This window comes from Lampetra planeri, chromosome 2, assembly GCF_965212315.1.
Source record: "Lampetra planeri chromosome 2, kcLamPlan1.2.h2, whole genome shotgun sequence".
Lineage (NCBI taxonomy): Eukaryota > Metazoa > Chordata > Hyperoartia > Petromyzontiformes > Petromyzontidae > Lampetra > Lampetra planeri.
This window is the reverse complement of record NC_136108.1, coordinates 12413167-12428960: the sequence shown is the minus strand read 5'-3', so window position 1 is coordinate 12428960 and position 15794 is coordinate 12413167. Positions and strand designations below refer to the sequence as shown.

Sequence of the window (15794 nt, the reverse complement as noted above, 5' to 3'; positions counted from 1 at the left end):
GTCCAGACTGTTGCGAAAATTGCTGTTCGCGGGCACCTATGAAGGCCAGCGAGGCACACGAGGGAGTGGAGATGCCAAAATCATGCCCAGCCACCTTTGTTTGCCCAGTGCTGATGTTGACACAATGCACCAGGTACTTATTTAAGGCTGAGTCAACCTTGGGAAGGCCCAGTACTAGTTCAGATATTCGTCACTTATGTAGCTAAAGTCTGGAATCTTAACTCGGGTTTCTGGGTTCATAGTGCAGTGACCTAACCGTCACGCTACAACTTGCCATGCACGCACATAAACACATGACTAAAGAGGAAATGCAGGAGAGAGTGAAGAATGCATTGAAAAACTTCTACCACTTTCAAACTACAAGTTTTGTTAAGTAACAATACTTGCTTCTGTATCTAAACGACGTCTCAAACCCGTGTTATGGAGCTAGAGGCAGAGAGGATAGGAATTATATCTGATCACCTCCAAAATCTGCTGCGCACGCATCTCCTTCTCTAGCCGCTGCTGCTCAATTTTCTGCATCTTCTCCTGAAAGCAAACAAGGAAAACATGCTTATCCAGCAGCATTATCTCTCAGCAACACTTTTTGCCAAGATTGTGCAGTCAAACAGAAAAAAACACACCACTTTATCACGGATAAAGAGCGTTTGTGTATCGGGCGAAAGTGGATTAAAACCAAACAGCCACATCTATATCGCAGGCAAAAAAAAATCCAGGCAGATCCATGAGGTGTTACGTTTAAAAGGTTAGTTGAGCATTTATAAGGCTTTATTTCACAGATAAATAGCAGAAGAACGCAAATTTTTGCGATAAGCGGCCAAAGTTTTAGTAGCTAGACCTAATATGTCACTTTTTAATTGACAGGTTTAAAAAACATGTAAGCGCATGGCTTGTTTTCATCTTCCGTGGTTAAATGCCTGCAAACTGTTTTCTATTACAAAAATCCAGCTATTTCGCTTTGACTTATGAAGGTTGCAAAAAGAATTCAGCCAAAGGAGTACAAGCAGAGATATTCTGGAGACGTTTCAAACAAATATTGTGGCCAGCTGTCTCGCGTGTACCTGCTGCTTAAGCATTTTCATCTGCTCCTTCTGCTTTCTCTTCACTTCTGCTGCTTGCATGGCTGTTTGGGGAAAAATTAAAGCCATATTAGGAGCTTGCCGCGTGCCTACCCAAACAACAATCTTCTGAGAATACAGATCAAACAAAACCCACTGGCACGCTGTAGCAACCAGCACATTTGATTTCAAAAAGGTAATGCCAAGTCCATTATAATGTCAGTGATCACTACAGTCGATACTGGCGCAAGTTGAAGGAAGATTGAGCCCTCCCTCATTCTGCTTGTCTGTTTTGTTTGCGATTTTAAAATTTTCTTGGTTCCACATGATCTTACAACAATTTGTAGATAAAGCATAAATGTGTAACCTACACTGGGATGAATTCCCCAAAATCAGTCTGTGAAGAGGCATCTTAGAACAGTAAATGGAATGTGCATTACCTAATACCAAAGGAAACATGTTAACTCATAAAAAACTGCTGAGCCATTAAATAGTCGATCTCTACTGCAGACATCTATTAGGAAGCAGGATTAAAATTGCTTTATTAACTACCGTTTCTAACCCCACCAAAGGAGTAACAACAAATATGAAACGATTCTGTAAGGATGCGCAGCCACGCTTATCCTTCCCTTTGACGCCACTCCTAATAATCATAGTTCACATTCCGTATCACAACACCACATGTGCTTTCATCCTATGTTGTTTTTATTCCAGGTAGAGAGGGATTTGGCAAAAGTTACTATTTCAACAAAAATACACATTTTTTAAGAAGATAATTTTCTGCAGTATTTGGGCCTTGTGTGGTTGCATTAAAAAAATATCAAAATGAAATATGGCTAACATAAAAACAAACATATTATAACAATACATACATAAGTACAGGTTAAACAAATACTTAAACTGAAGGTCTGAGAACCCTTAAAAATGTTTTACCACATTCGTCAAAAACACTGTAGCCCTATAAGAAAAAAAATATATAATCAGCGACGTTTCGGGCAATGCCCCTTCTTCATAGCATATATCAGAATCAGGATCTTTGTTTAGACTGGAGGAATCTGATGACCTGTGGAGCCCTTTTTCACAGACGCCCAGTATGGGCGGGTTAGCAAGTTACATATACAATAGACGCAGGCATGCTTAGGGGATACAAAGAGACATAATGGTGTTCCACGGCCATTTACAACGGCAAACCGTAGCCTGTGACATCGTGAAGGCAGCTGTAAAGAGGTCCTCAGTGCAACGAGGTTTGGAAACGGCTAGGGGTCGGCACGGTTTGAACCGACTCAAACTGGTTTCAAATTGAGCAATCCAAACCAAACCAGCGACGACTGAACCAAACCAAACCAAAACCAAACCAAACTAAGCTAAACCAAACCTCTTAAGTTGGCTTGAACCAAACTAGTTTGAGCCGGTTCCACCCTGTCCGAGCCAAACCGAGTCGGTTTTCGTAGCCCCAAACCAAACCGAACCAGTTCAAACAGAGCCAAACCAAACCGATTTGGTTCGGTTCAAACCGCGGTTTGGTGGTTTGAGCCAAACCGTGCCGACCCCTAGAAACGGCCCGGGCAGGCAACGATAGCCTCACGATGGTGACACTCGTGCTCCGTGCCGTTTTCAGCCTCCCACTGCTCACCAAGAACCTGAATGGAAGTCAGGAACCACTGTGTGATATGGCGCTGTGGGGTGGCGATTGGCAGGGAGGGCTTTTTGTGGAAATGCTCACCCTGCTGCCGCCGAGCGTGCTTGGCAGCCTGAAGCCTGGCCTGCTTCTCCAGCTTCTGCATCAGCTTCATCTCAGCCGCTTGTCGCGCAATAGCTGCAAAGATGATTGAAGTGTAGGGAATATACTCGTGTTTATTTTCCCAAGTGTTTGGTTACAAAACCAAAAAATGAAAATTGGTGGGGGGGGAACAGTGTGTCCATACTTCACCTTGCTGGTCAATGCGAGTTGGTGGAGATAGCTACCCACTCACAGAGGACACCTCTCTCTCTACTCTTGGGTAATCCCATCCACTTAGGAGTTAGCCAAGCACACAGCTCACAAAGCTGTAAAGTCACCCAACGAGGCCGTGTTTCCCCATGTAACGTCAGCCCAGACACTACTCATCAGCTATGATCTATCCTCTGCTGGACGAAGGTCGCATTCTCAAGTTGTCACCATTTTCACGGTCCTGCGATGCAACAGCCCATTTAGCACCCTCACATCAGCTGATTGCATCGCTCCATCTCCTCTGGCTGCCACTCCAACTCTTCGAGCGATGCGTCCTCCCCAAGCATGATAACTTTTCTTCACTCACTCTGATGTCTCTTAACTTGTGCTTGTTGCCTTATCCATGTGTTCCTTTTTCCATCTTTGTGCAATTCTAAGCGTTCCCAAATGCTATGTTCTATCACAAAATTATACTATACCATGATAATTACTTACATGTTGAACAAAATGCTCCTTTCATGTGTGTAATTATGTTTATTGTTATAACATCATTGGACTTTCACTGAAAAATGGAAAGAAGAACACACGAATCAGAGAACAAATGCAGGTTGGAGACATCTAACTATCTAAATTATCTAAATAATTATTGACAGTGAATAATACTGGGCTTGGGCAGGACATTGCTGGAAGGGATGATGGCCGATGGTCAAGATCAGTTACAGAGTAGCAGCCAAAGGAGAGAATACACCTATGAGGACATCCACTGTGGAGATGATGGACTGATGATGTCAGCTTGCGTGCAGGAGCTACGTTGTCGCTTCGTGAGACTGGTGACGGATAGGGGGGGAGGACTTTATTAATTGAGCGCTACCAATGACGATATTTTACGAAACTACTTACTTGCTCGAGCTGGCAGGGGCATGATGTTCCGTGGCATTTGAGTGCATCGTTAGAAGCACAAAGTAATTCTACAGTTGCTGATGTTAACTAGCCTGAAGGGACGAAGGACTGCGCTGACCCCCAACCAGAATCTGAACCTACAACCTACCGAGTATGGATCCAGTGCTGTGCCTCTGTGCTACCCAACTTAAGGACTCAACGAGAAATTCAGCATTTTGATCCGCTCGGCATGGTTCACCCCGATCTCGTTTCGATGCGTTGCAACTACTCGTGGTTACGATTCAATTCACAAATCGCAGGGTGTAAATTAATCGCAAATAGTGGCTCACATGCGGCATTCAATGTACTGTGAACGTAGGAATCGAAGCACCATTTTGGACCTGGAAGATTAGTTGATTTAGTCAAAAATGGTCATGCATTATTGTTTTTGTGGCCAATTACTCTTGGCCATTTAAAAATGGCAGCTGCCCCAACATCCTCCCTCCGGCGGGCAGGAATCTCTGGACAAGCCACGCCCAGCATGATGCGGGTGATGTCACCAAGCCCTGTCCATAACCTCTTGTCCAGCAGCACGTCGGAACAGAGGCTTGTGCCATCGAGGCCACTTCGCTCACCCTGGGCCTCCAGTCGCTTGAGCAGCTTGAGGGACTCGGCTCGGCGCGCGTACTCCGCTCGCTCCACATTGGGCGGCCGCCCCTTGCGTCGCCGCGGACGTCCTGTGCCCGATGAGAGGCCTGGAGCCAGACCCAGGCCTGCGCCCTGCGGCGAGTCCTGGCTGTGCTCCCCGCGTCTCCGCTGCCTCTCAGGGTTGGGCGGACGCCCTCGCCGCCCCTCCATCGCCTTGATCCGCATCGCAATCTCCGCGTCTCCCAGAAGGCACCACTGCATTCCCTGCGCCACGGAGAATGGTACAGCCCGCTTGTTGACAAAGAAAATGGCGCCAAGTGCTTGAAGTCCTTTTTAGCCAGAAATATAATGACAATGGAAGGGGAATTAGGGTGTGAGTAAGCTCACCTGGGGGCCTTCCCTGGCTTCGTAAAAATCCCCGACTCGCATTTTGGCACTGAAGCTGAAGCTCTGGCGGTTGATGTCTGTGATCCTGTTACGTGTGAGGAACTGGCAAACACGTTGGGATACACAGGGCCAAGGTCACAGCTCAAGGAAGCAGAATCCCCATAAAAAAATCTATGCTGAAGGCACCTCAAGGAATCTACATTTTTTAAATTCTCCATACAAGAACAAATCAGGGCTGCATCATTGTACAGCATAACAACATCACTGCACCATGCCTCACCTTGTTGACCTCTGGGTACTGGCGCAGTTTCCTCCCACAAGGAGTGTAGTAGAGGACCTCTCCGTGAAGTCTGTCCCCGATGGTTTGGATGCGAGTTTCTCTCCGCCACCTGGGAAGCCAAGCCATTTCGCAGCGCTTTTCGATTAAGCTTTACGTGCACCACTGGCCACTAATGACTTGCTATTTTCTTACCATCCTTCGCTTGCAGCATACAAACACGGCATTTCAGAGGATGGATAATTACATTTGTGATTCACTTACCCATGGTCCAAGGGGACCCTCAGCTCCCTCTCATCTGCTGTCCTCCTCCTCTTGGCCATGCCTAAGACGGTGACAAAATAAAAGCATCTCAACGCGATGTCTTTTCACGTAGTCAAAATGCTGCTTCTGGGGAGGAGGATCAAACAGTCATTTAGAAATTACTTTCAACACCTCTCCGATGTATTATGTTGCACCAAGCATTGTTTGGCATGATGTTTAGCTTCACAAGCTGGGAGCTTCTTCAGGGATTTAATTTATATTCTTTAGATTTAGCTGCTATAAATTACCACATGATGAGCCACTTCATTGAGCTATCATTTGTGGCCAGGTCACTTCTGACAAATAAGCAAATAGTTCAGTGGGCTTTGCCTCGTAACATTTAATAGTTTAGATTTATTTATCGTGTTTTTGTATTGTTTGTTGTTCTAACGTTCCCACCCGCACCAAACTGGACATCTGCGAAAAATAGCATTATAGCTCATTGGATTCCTCCAGTATTAATAAATATTCTGATTCTGATCATTTTATTCAACTGATTTTCTGAAAAAGCTCCCAGCATGTGCAGCAAAACGTCGGACAGCCACGCAGCACAGCCGCGAAAACCCTTCGCAGTAGTACATTCAACACGGTTCATGTATTGCAAACGAGGGGACGACCTCTGTGGCCATAAGGCAGCGTACTCTCGGGAGTGACCATGGTGAAGGCGTTGTGCGGGGTGCCGGGCGACGATAGTCCAGCCAGCAGAGCTGCAGACGCTGAGCTCGGCGTCCTGGCGACAACGGCGTATCCGTGGAAGCCCAGGGACGTGGCAGCCAGCGGGGAGGACCCCGTGGCTCCTAACACCGACGAGGAGGAGGACGGCAACGCGGCAGAGGTGGTGGGCGTGAGGCCAGACGTGGAGCGGCTAAGGTTGTGCGGGGTCCTCTCTCCCTCGGTGTCTGTCTCTGTGTCGTCCATGGCACCCTTGCCCTCCGTGTCGCTGCCTTCACTGTCCGTCTCCAAGTCGGAATCTGTAAGAAAGTGACGGTAACGGCACTGCCCCTCCAATTACTTGCTTACGTCCCTAAAAGGGCCTCCACTCGAGGGATCTCTAAAGATCTCTAAAGAGCTCCCTCGAGAGGGTATTTTGCTTGCATACGCTTCCAAGCTGGCCTTAGATTTGCATGGTTGGCTACGTATGGTGAGAAAGAAGTTCTACATACGTATCGACACTTCACCCCACCAGATGTGACCTGCCGATCGACTGGCTGGTGTGTAACCATTTATATTGCCGGGTGGATTTAATAAACTTGGCCATCGCTACAACACCGCAGTAGAGATTGAACCAGCAGACGGGATTGCGAGTGTGTTAACCGCTATACCACGGCAACATTCCTTGACCCTTATATGTTGAAAACCCTGGCCACTTTGCCAACAATGAAAAGTATTCTTCTGTACAAATATGAAAAGGTTTGGTTTCTTTGCACAAGAATACTGGCCCCTTATAGGAATGGTCCTCTAACACAGATATGCACCACCGTAAAATAATTTTAGAATGTAAACTCTTTTACTTGATTAACTAGATTATACAATTACAATCATATGCATTGCATATTTACAGTGTTGTGTGCTGTAGGACACAAACACGAGTGACTGCATTTTTACCTGACTGGCTCTCCTCCCCATCATCATCGTCTTCATCCTCATTGTCCAAATCGTCATCATCATCATCAGAGTCATCCGAGTCATCGCTGCTTGGGTTTAGTGCCTCAACACCACGAAACTTCGCCACCAGGGTCTGCGCCATCGTCCCATGCTTGCCTTTATCCGTCCCATGCGGCTGCTTTGCTCGGCCACTTCTCTGGGTAGCTGACAAGCCCATCGTGAATTTCCCCTTGCCATCGGCGCAGAGGCTGGTGCTGGGGCTGGGTGATGACAGTGGCCCTACCTGGCCCAGCAGCCCAGAAGATTTCAAGGCTGCAAAGGTCATTGCGGACAAATCTGCTTTAGCAGAACCGCAAGTTGGAGGGTGGACAATCCTGCTGGATGTGGTGTGGGTTTTGGTGCTGCTGATGCTACCGCTTATGCCAGGTGAGAGGGACGTTGCGGCGGCCATGGCTGCCATGTGGGCTCTGGTGGTTGTCGTGAGATCTTGCGGTAGAGAGTCTGATGACGTGGACGACAGAGACAGCGGCAGCGCCGCCGATGATGCCACGAGGGCCTTGGTCTTGACAAGGGCGAGCGGCGACTGCTGTATGACAGATGATATCACGCCATTTGACAGCTGTGCTGTCATTGCATGGGACAAAAACTTTTCCACGGACCCAAAGGTGCAGCTTGCAGTTGTCATGGCCCTGGCTTTTTGTTCCATGAGCTTCTGATTGGGCACAGAGGAGAAGTTGAGCTTCTGCTTGGCCGAGGGTACCGGCTGCTTACTGTTCGCAGTCAGAGGGAGAACGACATTTTGAGAAGTGAGAGGGGAGGCCAGGGCCATTTTCTGGTGGGTGGTGACTGTGCTAACTGGAAAGGCCTTGCTGGAGATGCTGGCAGTGGACTTCCTGTTTGCTTTCAGCTCTTCCTGCTGCCGCTTGAGCATTGCGGGAAAATCTTGCCGGAACTGCTCCTGTTTGACAAAGGAGAGACCGCGTGACTCCAAACCTACTGCTGCATACACGTCACAGGTATAAAAGGGTAGAGGTGCAGCTCTGCAATTACTCACTCATGCCACTACTGGCGGAAGAACCTCCACTAGAGTGAACTCTATTTGGCCTACTCCTTCACACTGGCCTGGCGAGGTGGGGAGTACCCACACGTTGCTCCACAACCTGAGACCTGCCACTCGACTCACTGTGCTGTACCTATTTATACTGCTGGTTTGACAGCGGCAGGAGATTTTAGAAACTTGCACAATCGTTTTAACTGCCGCGCCAGGAGATCGAACCAGCAACCTCTAAATTGCAAGTCCAGTGCGCTACCGATTGCACCACGGTAGTGTCATTAGAGATTTACATTGGCTAATCGTGCTCGGTTCATATGTAACAGTAATATCGTGTTAATTGTACCAGCCCTTGACATCTCTTGATATGTGTCTTCATATCACCATTCATAGCCATTTGTGGGAAACGATTTGTTTTGCGGGGGAAAAAATCCCATCCGCCACGAGGAAAAACAGACAATTCACGAGAGCATTGCATCTTACCGTCATCCCTGGTCCTAAAGAATGTTTCTGCCAGAAACATATTTCCACCCACACAAATCTTTAAGAAGATTTAAAGGCCGTCTGCAGTCATCTTTAAAAGGGCAACTACAAAGCTCACAGTAGGGCTCTGTCTGGGACAAGAGCCAAAACGTTAAGACATCTCTATACCACCCACAGAGCGATTAGCTTGTCCCGCACCTCAACGGAGCCACTGGCACAGCAGTGAGCAGTATCAGGCAAATTGCCGCTGCCACCTCACCTTTTTCAGTCGCAGAACATCCTCCACTTGTGTGACGCTGCTGGGTGGGGAGAGGCGGTTGTTGGATTTGTCGCTGGCCAGATCCAGGGCTCCCAATGGGGCTGGGGATCTTGCCACAACTTTTGGTCGAGCCGTGACGGTGCCCGGGGAAGCCCTGGCACTCGCGAGCCCCGTGGCCTGGATGACGCCGGGTTGCTTGCTCATCGAGGGCGCTTGCGTTTGCTGGGAGGGGCCAATTTAACGAGAAACGCTGCAGATACAGTAGCGCCGTGGCACACACACTGTGCGCCGAGGACTGTGCTTGTGCAGTAGTAGTAGTACTACATAGCTGCTCAACGATAACGATGATATGAACCGCAGCAATTGGATTATATTCAATAAGGAAACATTGGACAACATTGATAAAACAAAAAGCTTTGCCATGGCAATCAATATAACAAATTAGCATTTTAATGGATAAAACATACAACTGCTTTGTTTATCATATATTTGAATGTCACCAACCTTTAAATGAAATGACCTACAAAAAGTATTTCCAAAAAACCAAAAGCACTCTGATAAAATGCATACTGTCAGAAGTGACATTCCAATTAAGTTAAACCTGATTTCATTTCCCCATCCATCAACGCACCCCTTCTCCTTATGACCTTCGAACTCCATCCCAGTGATGGGCTCCATGATGGAGGGTCAAAGGTCAAGAGGAGGAGGAGGACTGTGTCGACAGCTGACGAGAGCGCAACGGGCTCGCGAATTGAGACAATAACCTGCGGCGCAAGCGGTTAGCCACTGCCTGCTCTCTGGTCACATCCTCATTCCTCCCACAATCCTTCAGCTACAAAATTCCACGTGATATTTAAGCCGCGTACCTGTGTGGCATGGACAATGGGCCTGCCGTGAGCCTGGATGACGCTGGCGTGCTGCTGCATCTGGGAGTACAGCTGTGGCAGTTGGAGGGGCAGCTGGTGCTTGCCGAGCGTCGGCTGCAGGTGAGGAGGGGGCAGCAGAGGAAAGTGATGCTGGGTGCGGCCGCCCCCATCCGAGGAGTCCTTTTCCAGTTTCGTTTTCAGATCCTTCTGTCGGTACATGAGCGAAAGCAGATTCTCGATGTTGTGATTTTAAAACAAATCAAAATAGCGCAGAATAGAGCACGGGAGTCGAAGGTCTTAATCGTGTTACTCTTGCAGGCACTAATGCCTGTAATTCAGTATTTTCTCTGGTTTTCAACAGATGACACATACGGAAAATCCATTGCTGACTGATCTGTGCAGATTTTAGAGTATTATCCTGCCATGGCATGGGTTTTCTCGAAGTCCTTTAGTTTCTTCTCACGTGCAAATTGTGCTCATAAATAATTAGATCAAACATCCCAAGCAGAAGTGAGTCGAAAAGTCTTGACACTCAAGTGAGTCTTTGCTGAATAAATAAAGTAAATCAATACTGTCATTTGACATTACATTTTTTGTTCATTGTATCTAAGATTGTTTAATTTATTTTCCAAATCATGTTGCACAACTGAGATTTGGAACACTGCAGAATTTTTTTGAAAGCACAATCCATGTAAAATCTAGGCTATTTGCCAAAAGCCCTAAAGACAGAAATGCAGATGAGACCAAGTAGAATAGTAATGCGGAACATAGCAAAAGAGCAGTTAAGTTAGAACTTTTAAAAGCCATGTAAAATTGGCGAGCTGTTTCAACTAGGCAAATAATATTCAACCCCGCTTATGTTCAAATTGTGCCTTACACTCATCACACCGGCACAGCCATAAGCAATTGATTATTGCAACGCAATTGACATTGGTCTTTCTTGCTTATAGATGCTTATACAACATTTTTGGGAAAAAGTGTAAAACATAGCAAGCAGTATTTACTACTATAATGAGCCAAGAATGTCTGTGTGTCCCGCTCGTGACGTCCTCCTCATTAATAATCATGAACAGGTGACGTCCTCCACATGGACCCCCCCTTATTAATAATCATGAGCGGATGACGTCACTCCACATGGAGCACCCCCCCCTCATTAATAATCATGAGCAGGTGACGTCACTCCACATTGAACAGCTCCCCTCATTAATAATCATGAATAGGTGACGTCCTCCAAATGGACACCCCCCCCACCCCCCATTAATAATCATTATGGGTGACGTCATTCCACATAAAGGGGCGAGGCGCCTCCTCCCCCCTCCTTAGCGTCAACTTACAACCCTCACTACAAAGGCAGAACCCTCACGTCACGCGATCTCCGTAACGCTATTGAGACATAGAAGTAAAAAGGACGTCATGATGAACAAGGGATTATAACCTTTAAATTAAATAAGTCTGTCACCACGGCCTTACAAATTGCATACGAATTGATGCAATGAATATCACGTCGCAGTCTGCTTTTCGCTTGCAAGTTTCAGATTTACTGCAATACACCCGTCCTTGGACAGGCAAAAGGCTAGTTATACATAAGAGTTAAATTTTACTCTAAAATAGACAAAAGCTAACCCTGAAGACGGTTATGATTCCCACAGATAGCTCAAATGTTGAAATGGATGTTTCAATCTTTGCCACATTATCACTTTCTATGAAGAAGGTTTTTATAATAATGAAGGAATACCGGCTGCTGCTTCTCAACGCGGGCAGCCCGGGGCGGCGTCTCAGCAGAGTCGGATTCCGCATCGTCCGTGTCAGAGTCGGAGTCGCTGGAGCTCAGCTCGCTCTGGAGTGAGCCACCGCTCGCCGAGTCAGAGTGGCTCTCACTCTCACTGCAGCTGTGGGGCTCAGCGTCTCGGGAAGCCTGTCGCACGCATGCACAAAGACACACGCACGTACGCACATATGCAAAGACAAAGGTACCCCATTTAGCAACACGGACTAAAGGGGCAAGTGCTAAAAACAAGCACCTACCTCGGATCAGCACGGCATCCACGGAATGATGCGGCCAGGATAATGGCTTTGTCTCCTGATGTTCTACACACCAGGCCAAGTTCTAATTTTGAAGCTGAGTTGCCTACATAAGACCCAGAAGAGGTTTCGATACTATAAGGCACTGATGTCACCTGTGGCTATGATTCACAGGAAGGTGCGGTACAGCAAGTCACTTCGGCCAGGCAGCGAACATTAAGTGGCGGTGTGAATGCACCAGCACTCTCACACACAATGACAAGTGTAAACAAACAGCACAAAAATAATTAATAAAATTTTCCCACCACCATCACCCACATAATTGCCAACTCTGTGAGTTTCATTTTTTGAGTTCTCAGATGCTAAGCAGAAGCCTACAACGCAGCAATAGAGAGAAGCAGAGCAAGGATAGTAGGTGAGGGGTGAAAAAATCCTTGAACGGAGAAGGGTGGCATCGGATGGAAAGACCACAAACTAACAATGAACAAAATGTGCAACATTCACAAACAACAAGGCATTGATGGGGGTTTCACTCCACCACAATTATAAATGCAATAAAGGACAGGATGGACCGGCAATGATTTCAATCTACCTTAAACTAATAAAAGAGAACAGTTTAATTTTACCCGCTGGCCTCGCCCCTGCAAGCCTGCAAGGACGTGACACTTCCCATTACCTTTTCATTAACGTTATTGAGGGAGCCCTTCTTGTCGTTCCGCTCTCCGTCGGCCGCCGCCGGGGGCGTCTTGCGGTCGCGCACGTGGATGGCGCCCGGCCGCTCCGGCCCTGTGCCCGAGCTCGTGCAGGGGATGGCGCGGCCCACGGAGCCGCCCTTCACTGAGCCGTTGACTCCTGCGTGCGGCAGGAAGGGGGGCCATCGGGTCTCCGTTGTGCGAGACGCATCTGAAGCCTATGTACGTTGAAGCATAGCACTGCGACAATGCAACGTGCGGACAGGCAGCGACGCGGGGAAGCATTTCCCGCCGACAGAATAACGCAAAAATCTGCCCACCAGCCGCTGTGCACGACCACGCACTGAGCATTACCCTACGCCGAGATTACGCGCAACGTCTGCGTGATTGTATAATAAATCTGTTCAAGGCTTCTTGCTTTTCTAAAATTCTTAAATTGTGGGCACTGTTTGGAAAGCAGGAAACCTGCAGTCAAGGGTGGCATTCAAGAGCACCTGTGCTCTCTGCTTTCAGGAATGTAGGAGTATGCATGAAATAATGCACTAAATTATGTTGTTGGTCACATGAAATTTATCACATCGAATTCACACACCAAATTCACAGTCTTTAAAATGTAATTATTTTTTTAATATTCGGCCAATTGGAAGTACAATTATAATCAAAGAAAACAACATAAAAGTGTAATTCCTTTCACAATTAGAACACTAATAACACCTGGATATGTCCCACTTAATACTGCTTCACATTTCACTCAAATATAGCCGATTTATACTCTCCAAACAATGTGAAATGGAGTCTGCATTACTGCACATTCACTCTCGCAAATATTGGGTGGCTGAGCTCCCCCAGCACTCTGGCCCGAGAGCAGGAAGTGCATCCTGGTTAGATCGTCCTAGGGAAGATAGGTTGCAGGGTCGCACACTCAGTGCCTGTCTCAAAGATCTCTCTGTGCTCCGGTTCATGTGCCCATGGGGAATTGCTAATGTAATGACTACAATGAACCCTGTGGGCTTCAACAAATATACACGTTCGTGGCACCTTTCTGCGAATTCTGCCCAAAGATGGCCGTGTTGGGCGAAAGTGACATGGCCGATGCCGTGGCCGGGTCCAAAGGCTCGCGGGCCGTCAGCGTCTTTGCCGGGGCGGCCGCGGGGGCAAACGAGGGTGCAGGGGCCACATCGCTGGCGTGCTTGCTGGCCCCGGCCCCGTCAGGCGGCTGGGATGCGATGGCCGAGGTAGACGCGGCCAGGAGCTGCGGGGAGAGGCCGAACAGCGCGGGCGGGAGCAGCGATGGGCCCGGTCGTGTGGCCGTCACCGTGGCAACCGTAGGGGCCCTGTGCGATGCCCGGAACCACTCAGCCGCTGCCAGGGAGAGGGGCATGCACAAATGAAAATCTAAAATAAAAAGACATAACAATGGAAATTATGATCACTCTACTGCACCATCATCATTGTTGTTGTTTAACAGTATTAATTGTAAATGAGGTGGAGGGGGGGGTAGTTTCCACAGTAGCTTATACATCACAATTGCACTCCATTATAATAATTGTTTAGTTACCCAGGAATGTCTCAAGACTCTCTTTAAGGTGGGTCTTGCCTCCAATATTTGACCAATTTTTCCCCAAGTATTTTTGGTAATGTATATCACCATATCAGTAAAACGCTGCATCATGCACATTACGTTCATTTCAAAGTAAGAGAAAACCCCCACTGGTAATGCGGTGCATTCAGCAACAACAAATGATAATGAATTATAATATGCTCAAAGATTTCTGGCGTTCTTGTGTAATATCTAAGTCTCCAGGCAACCGAGCAGTGCAGTATTCTCACTGCCAGTAATTACACACCGTTCTGCTGTTGTGATGTATTCATTACACGAACAAAACAAGTGTTTCCAGCACATGGCCTTGCTCTATTTGGAACACTCTTTGTCTGTGGGTAGTTGAAATATGTGCTGTGTGACTTTGCATTTAAGCAAACTGCTTAGAATGCCATAAAAAAAATTAAGTAATCACATTTTTTTAAGCTGTGCTCATTTGTGGCCTTCTAGAATTTGCACACTGAAAATGCATTACCCGGAGAACACGGGGTCATATCGCTGGAATGGTCGGCAATAAAATTTCGAAAATCAATACAAACACAAATAAAGCACCCTCAGCCAACACGCAGCAATCACATCAAGCAAAATCGCAACATGGGCCGTGGCGAAGCAGAAAGGCACTCCAATCGTGACCTTCCGGGCTGACCCCAGCCCCAGGCCCCTCCCCCCTCCTCACCTGTGCGCCGAGCAATCTCGTACTCCACAAACGGACAAACAAGGAGGACAACCACCATACAAACCGTAAACTGCACTCCACAATGGGCAACACAAACACATCACTCGCACACCCACCAGCTGCCCCACCTGTGGCAATGGCTAGCTGGCCCGGCCCCACCGCCAGTGCACCAAGCCTGGCGAACTCAGCACGGCCCGGTACGGTGTGCAGGCCGAACGGAGGTGGGCCCAGCCCTGGGAAGAGGCTGAAAGGCGCCTGGTCCGATGTGGCCGGCCGCAGCATTGTCTGAGCTGCTGTGGCACGAAAACAAAGGGGGGCACGGCGTCATGGTCTCCGCGACGCGGTGCTGGATGTGGCCCCGCTCTGGGAGATGTCAGACAACGCATTTGGCACAACGGTAAACAAGGCCACGTCTTGATGGAGTGAGAGTGAAGAATTTAAAGGCATCCACCCGCCTTAAGCACTTGCAGCTTAGCGCACAACAAACACACAATAGGCCCAATTTTGTTTTGCTCCACTCATAAGAGAATATCAAATTCAAGGTGATCGGAATTGATGTCAAGCGAAGGATTTAACAAAATGTCACTCCTGAAATCCTCTTTGGAAATCCCTAGAGATACAAGGGATCATGGGAGCAGAAAACACAAATGCTGAGGTGCGATGGGCGAGATAAACGATTTGGCGGAATACGTGGACAAGCTCACCAAACAGGGTGGCTGCGTCGAAACCGAAGGTGCTTCCTCCAGGCACCTTGCCAGGTTTAGACGTGGAGCAGAGATCTGACACGGAGATGGGAGATGCCTTGCTTGCTGCGGACACTGCCGATGATGGGGATGACGATGCAGGCAGGGACGTAGAGGAGAGGGAGGAGGAGACGGATGGTGGAGAGGAGACCGAGGAGGGAGTAGGGGCTGGGATTCTCTCCCCAGACTCCATCTCTGAAAGAAGCATTAAATGGGAGGAAACGTCAATATCTGCAACATCAGTGTAAAGGTCAAATGTTAGAACCTCTGTATACAGTACACACCAGCTATACATTACATACACAAAATAGATGT

The 15794-nt window shown here is 47.8% G+C and overlaps 1 protein-coding gene across 20 annotated transcripts in view; it reads right to left on the bottom strand.

Moving 5' to 3' along the window:
- BAZ2B (bromodomain adjacent to zinc finger domain 2B) overlaps window positions 1-15794 on the bottom strand; it is an 89107-nt gene that overhangs the window by 21255 nt on the left and 52058 nt on the right. For 10 of the 20 annotated variants that reach the window (XM_078607491.1, XM_078607555.1, XM_078607563.1 and 7 more), the window contains 16 exons: window positions 15441-15674; window positions 14865-15029; window positions 13499-13855; window positions 12445-12620; window positions 11482-11661; window positions 9747-9953; window positions 8881-9102; window positions 7088-8045; window positions 6100-6453; window positions 5444-5504; window positions 5183-5291; window positions 4903-5004; window positions 4503-4779; window positions 2782-2874; window positions 1062-1123; window positions 463-528 (listed from right to left, as the gene is read on the bottom strand). In XM_078607491.1, the coding sequence (XP_078463617.1) occupies window positions 463-528; window positions 1062-1123; window positions 2782-2874; window positions 4503-4779; window positions 4903-5004; window positions 5183-5291; window positions 5444-5504; window positions 6100-6453; window positions 7088-8045; window positions 8881-9102; window positions 9747-9953; window positions 11482-11661; window positions 12445-12620; window positions 13499-13855; window positions 14865-15029; window positions 15441-15672 (3621 nt within the window). In that variant the 5' untranslated portion in view covers window positions 15673-15674. Of the gene's footprint in view, window positions 1-462; window positions 529-1061; window positions 1124-2781; window positions 2875-4502; window positions 4780-4902; window positions 5005-5182; window positions 5292-5443; window positions 5505-6099; window positions 6454-7087; window positions 8046-8880; window positions 9103-9746; window positions 9954-11481; window positions 11662-12444; window positions 12621-13498; window positions 13856-14852; window positions 15030-15440; window positions 15675-15794 lie in introns of all 20 variants that reach the window. The other 10 variants (XM_078607547.1, XM_078607578.1, XM_078607592.1 and 7 more) reach the window with 6 other exon arrangements.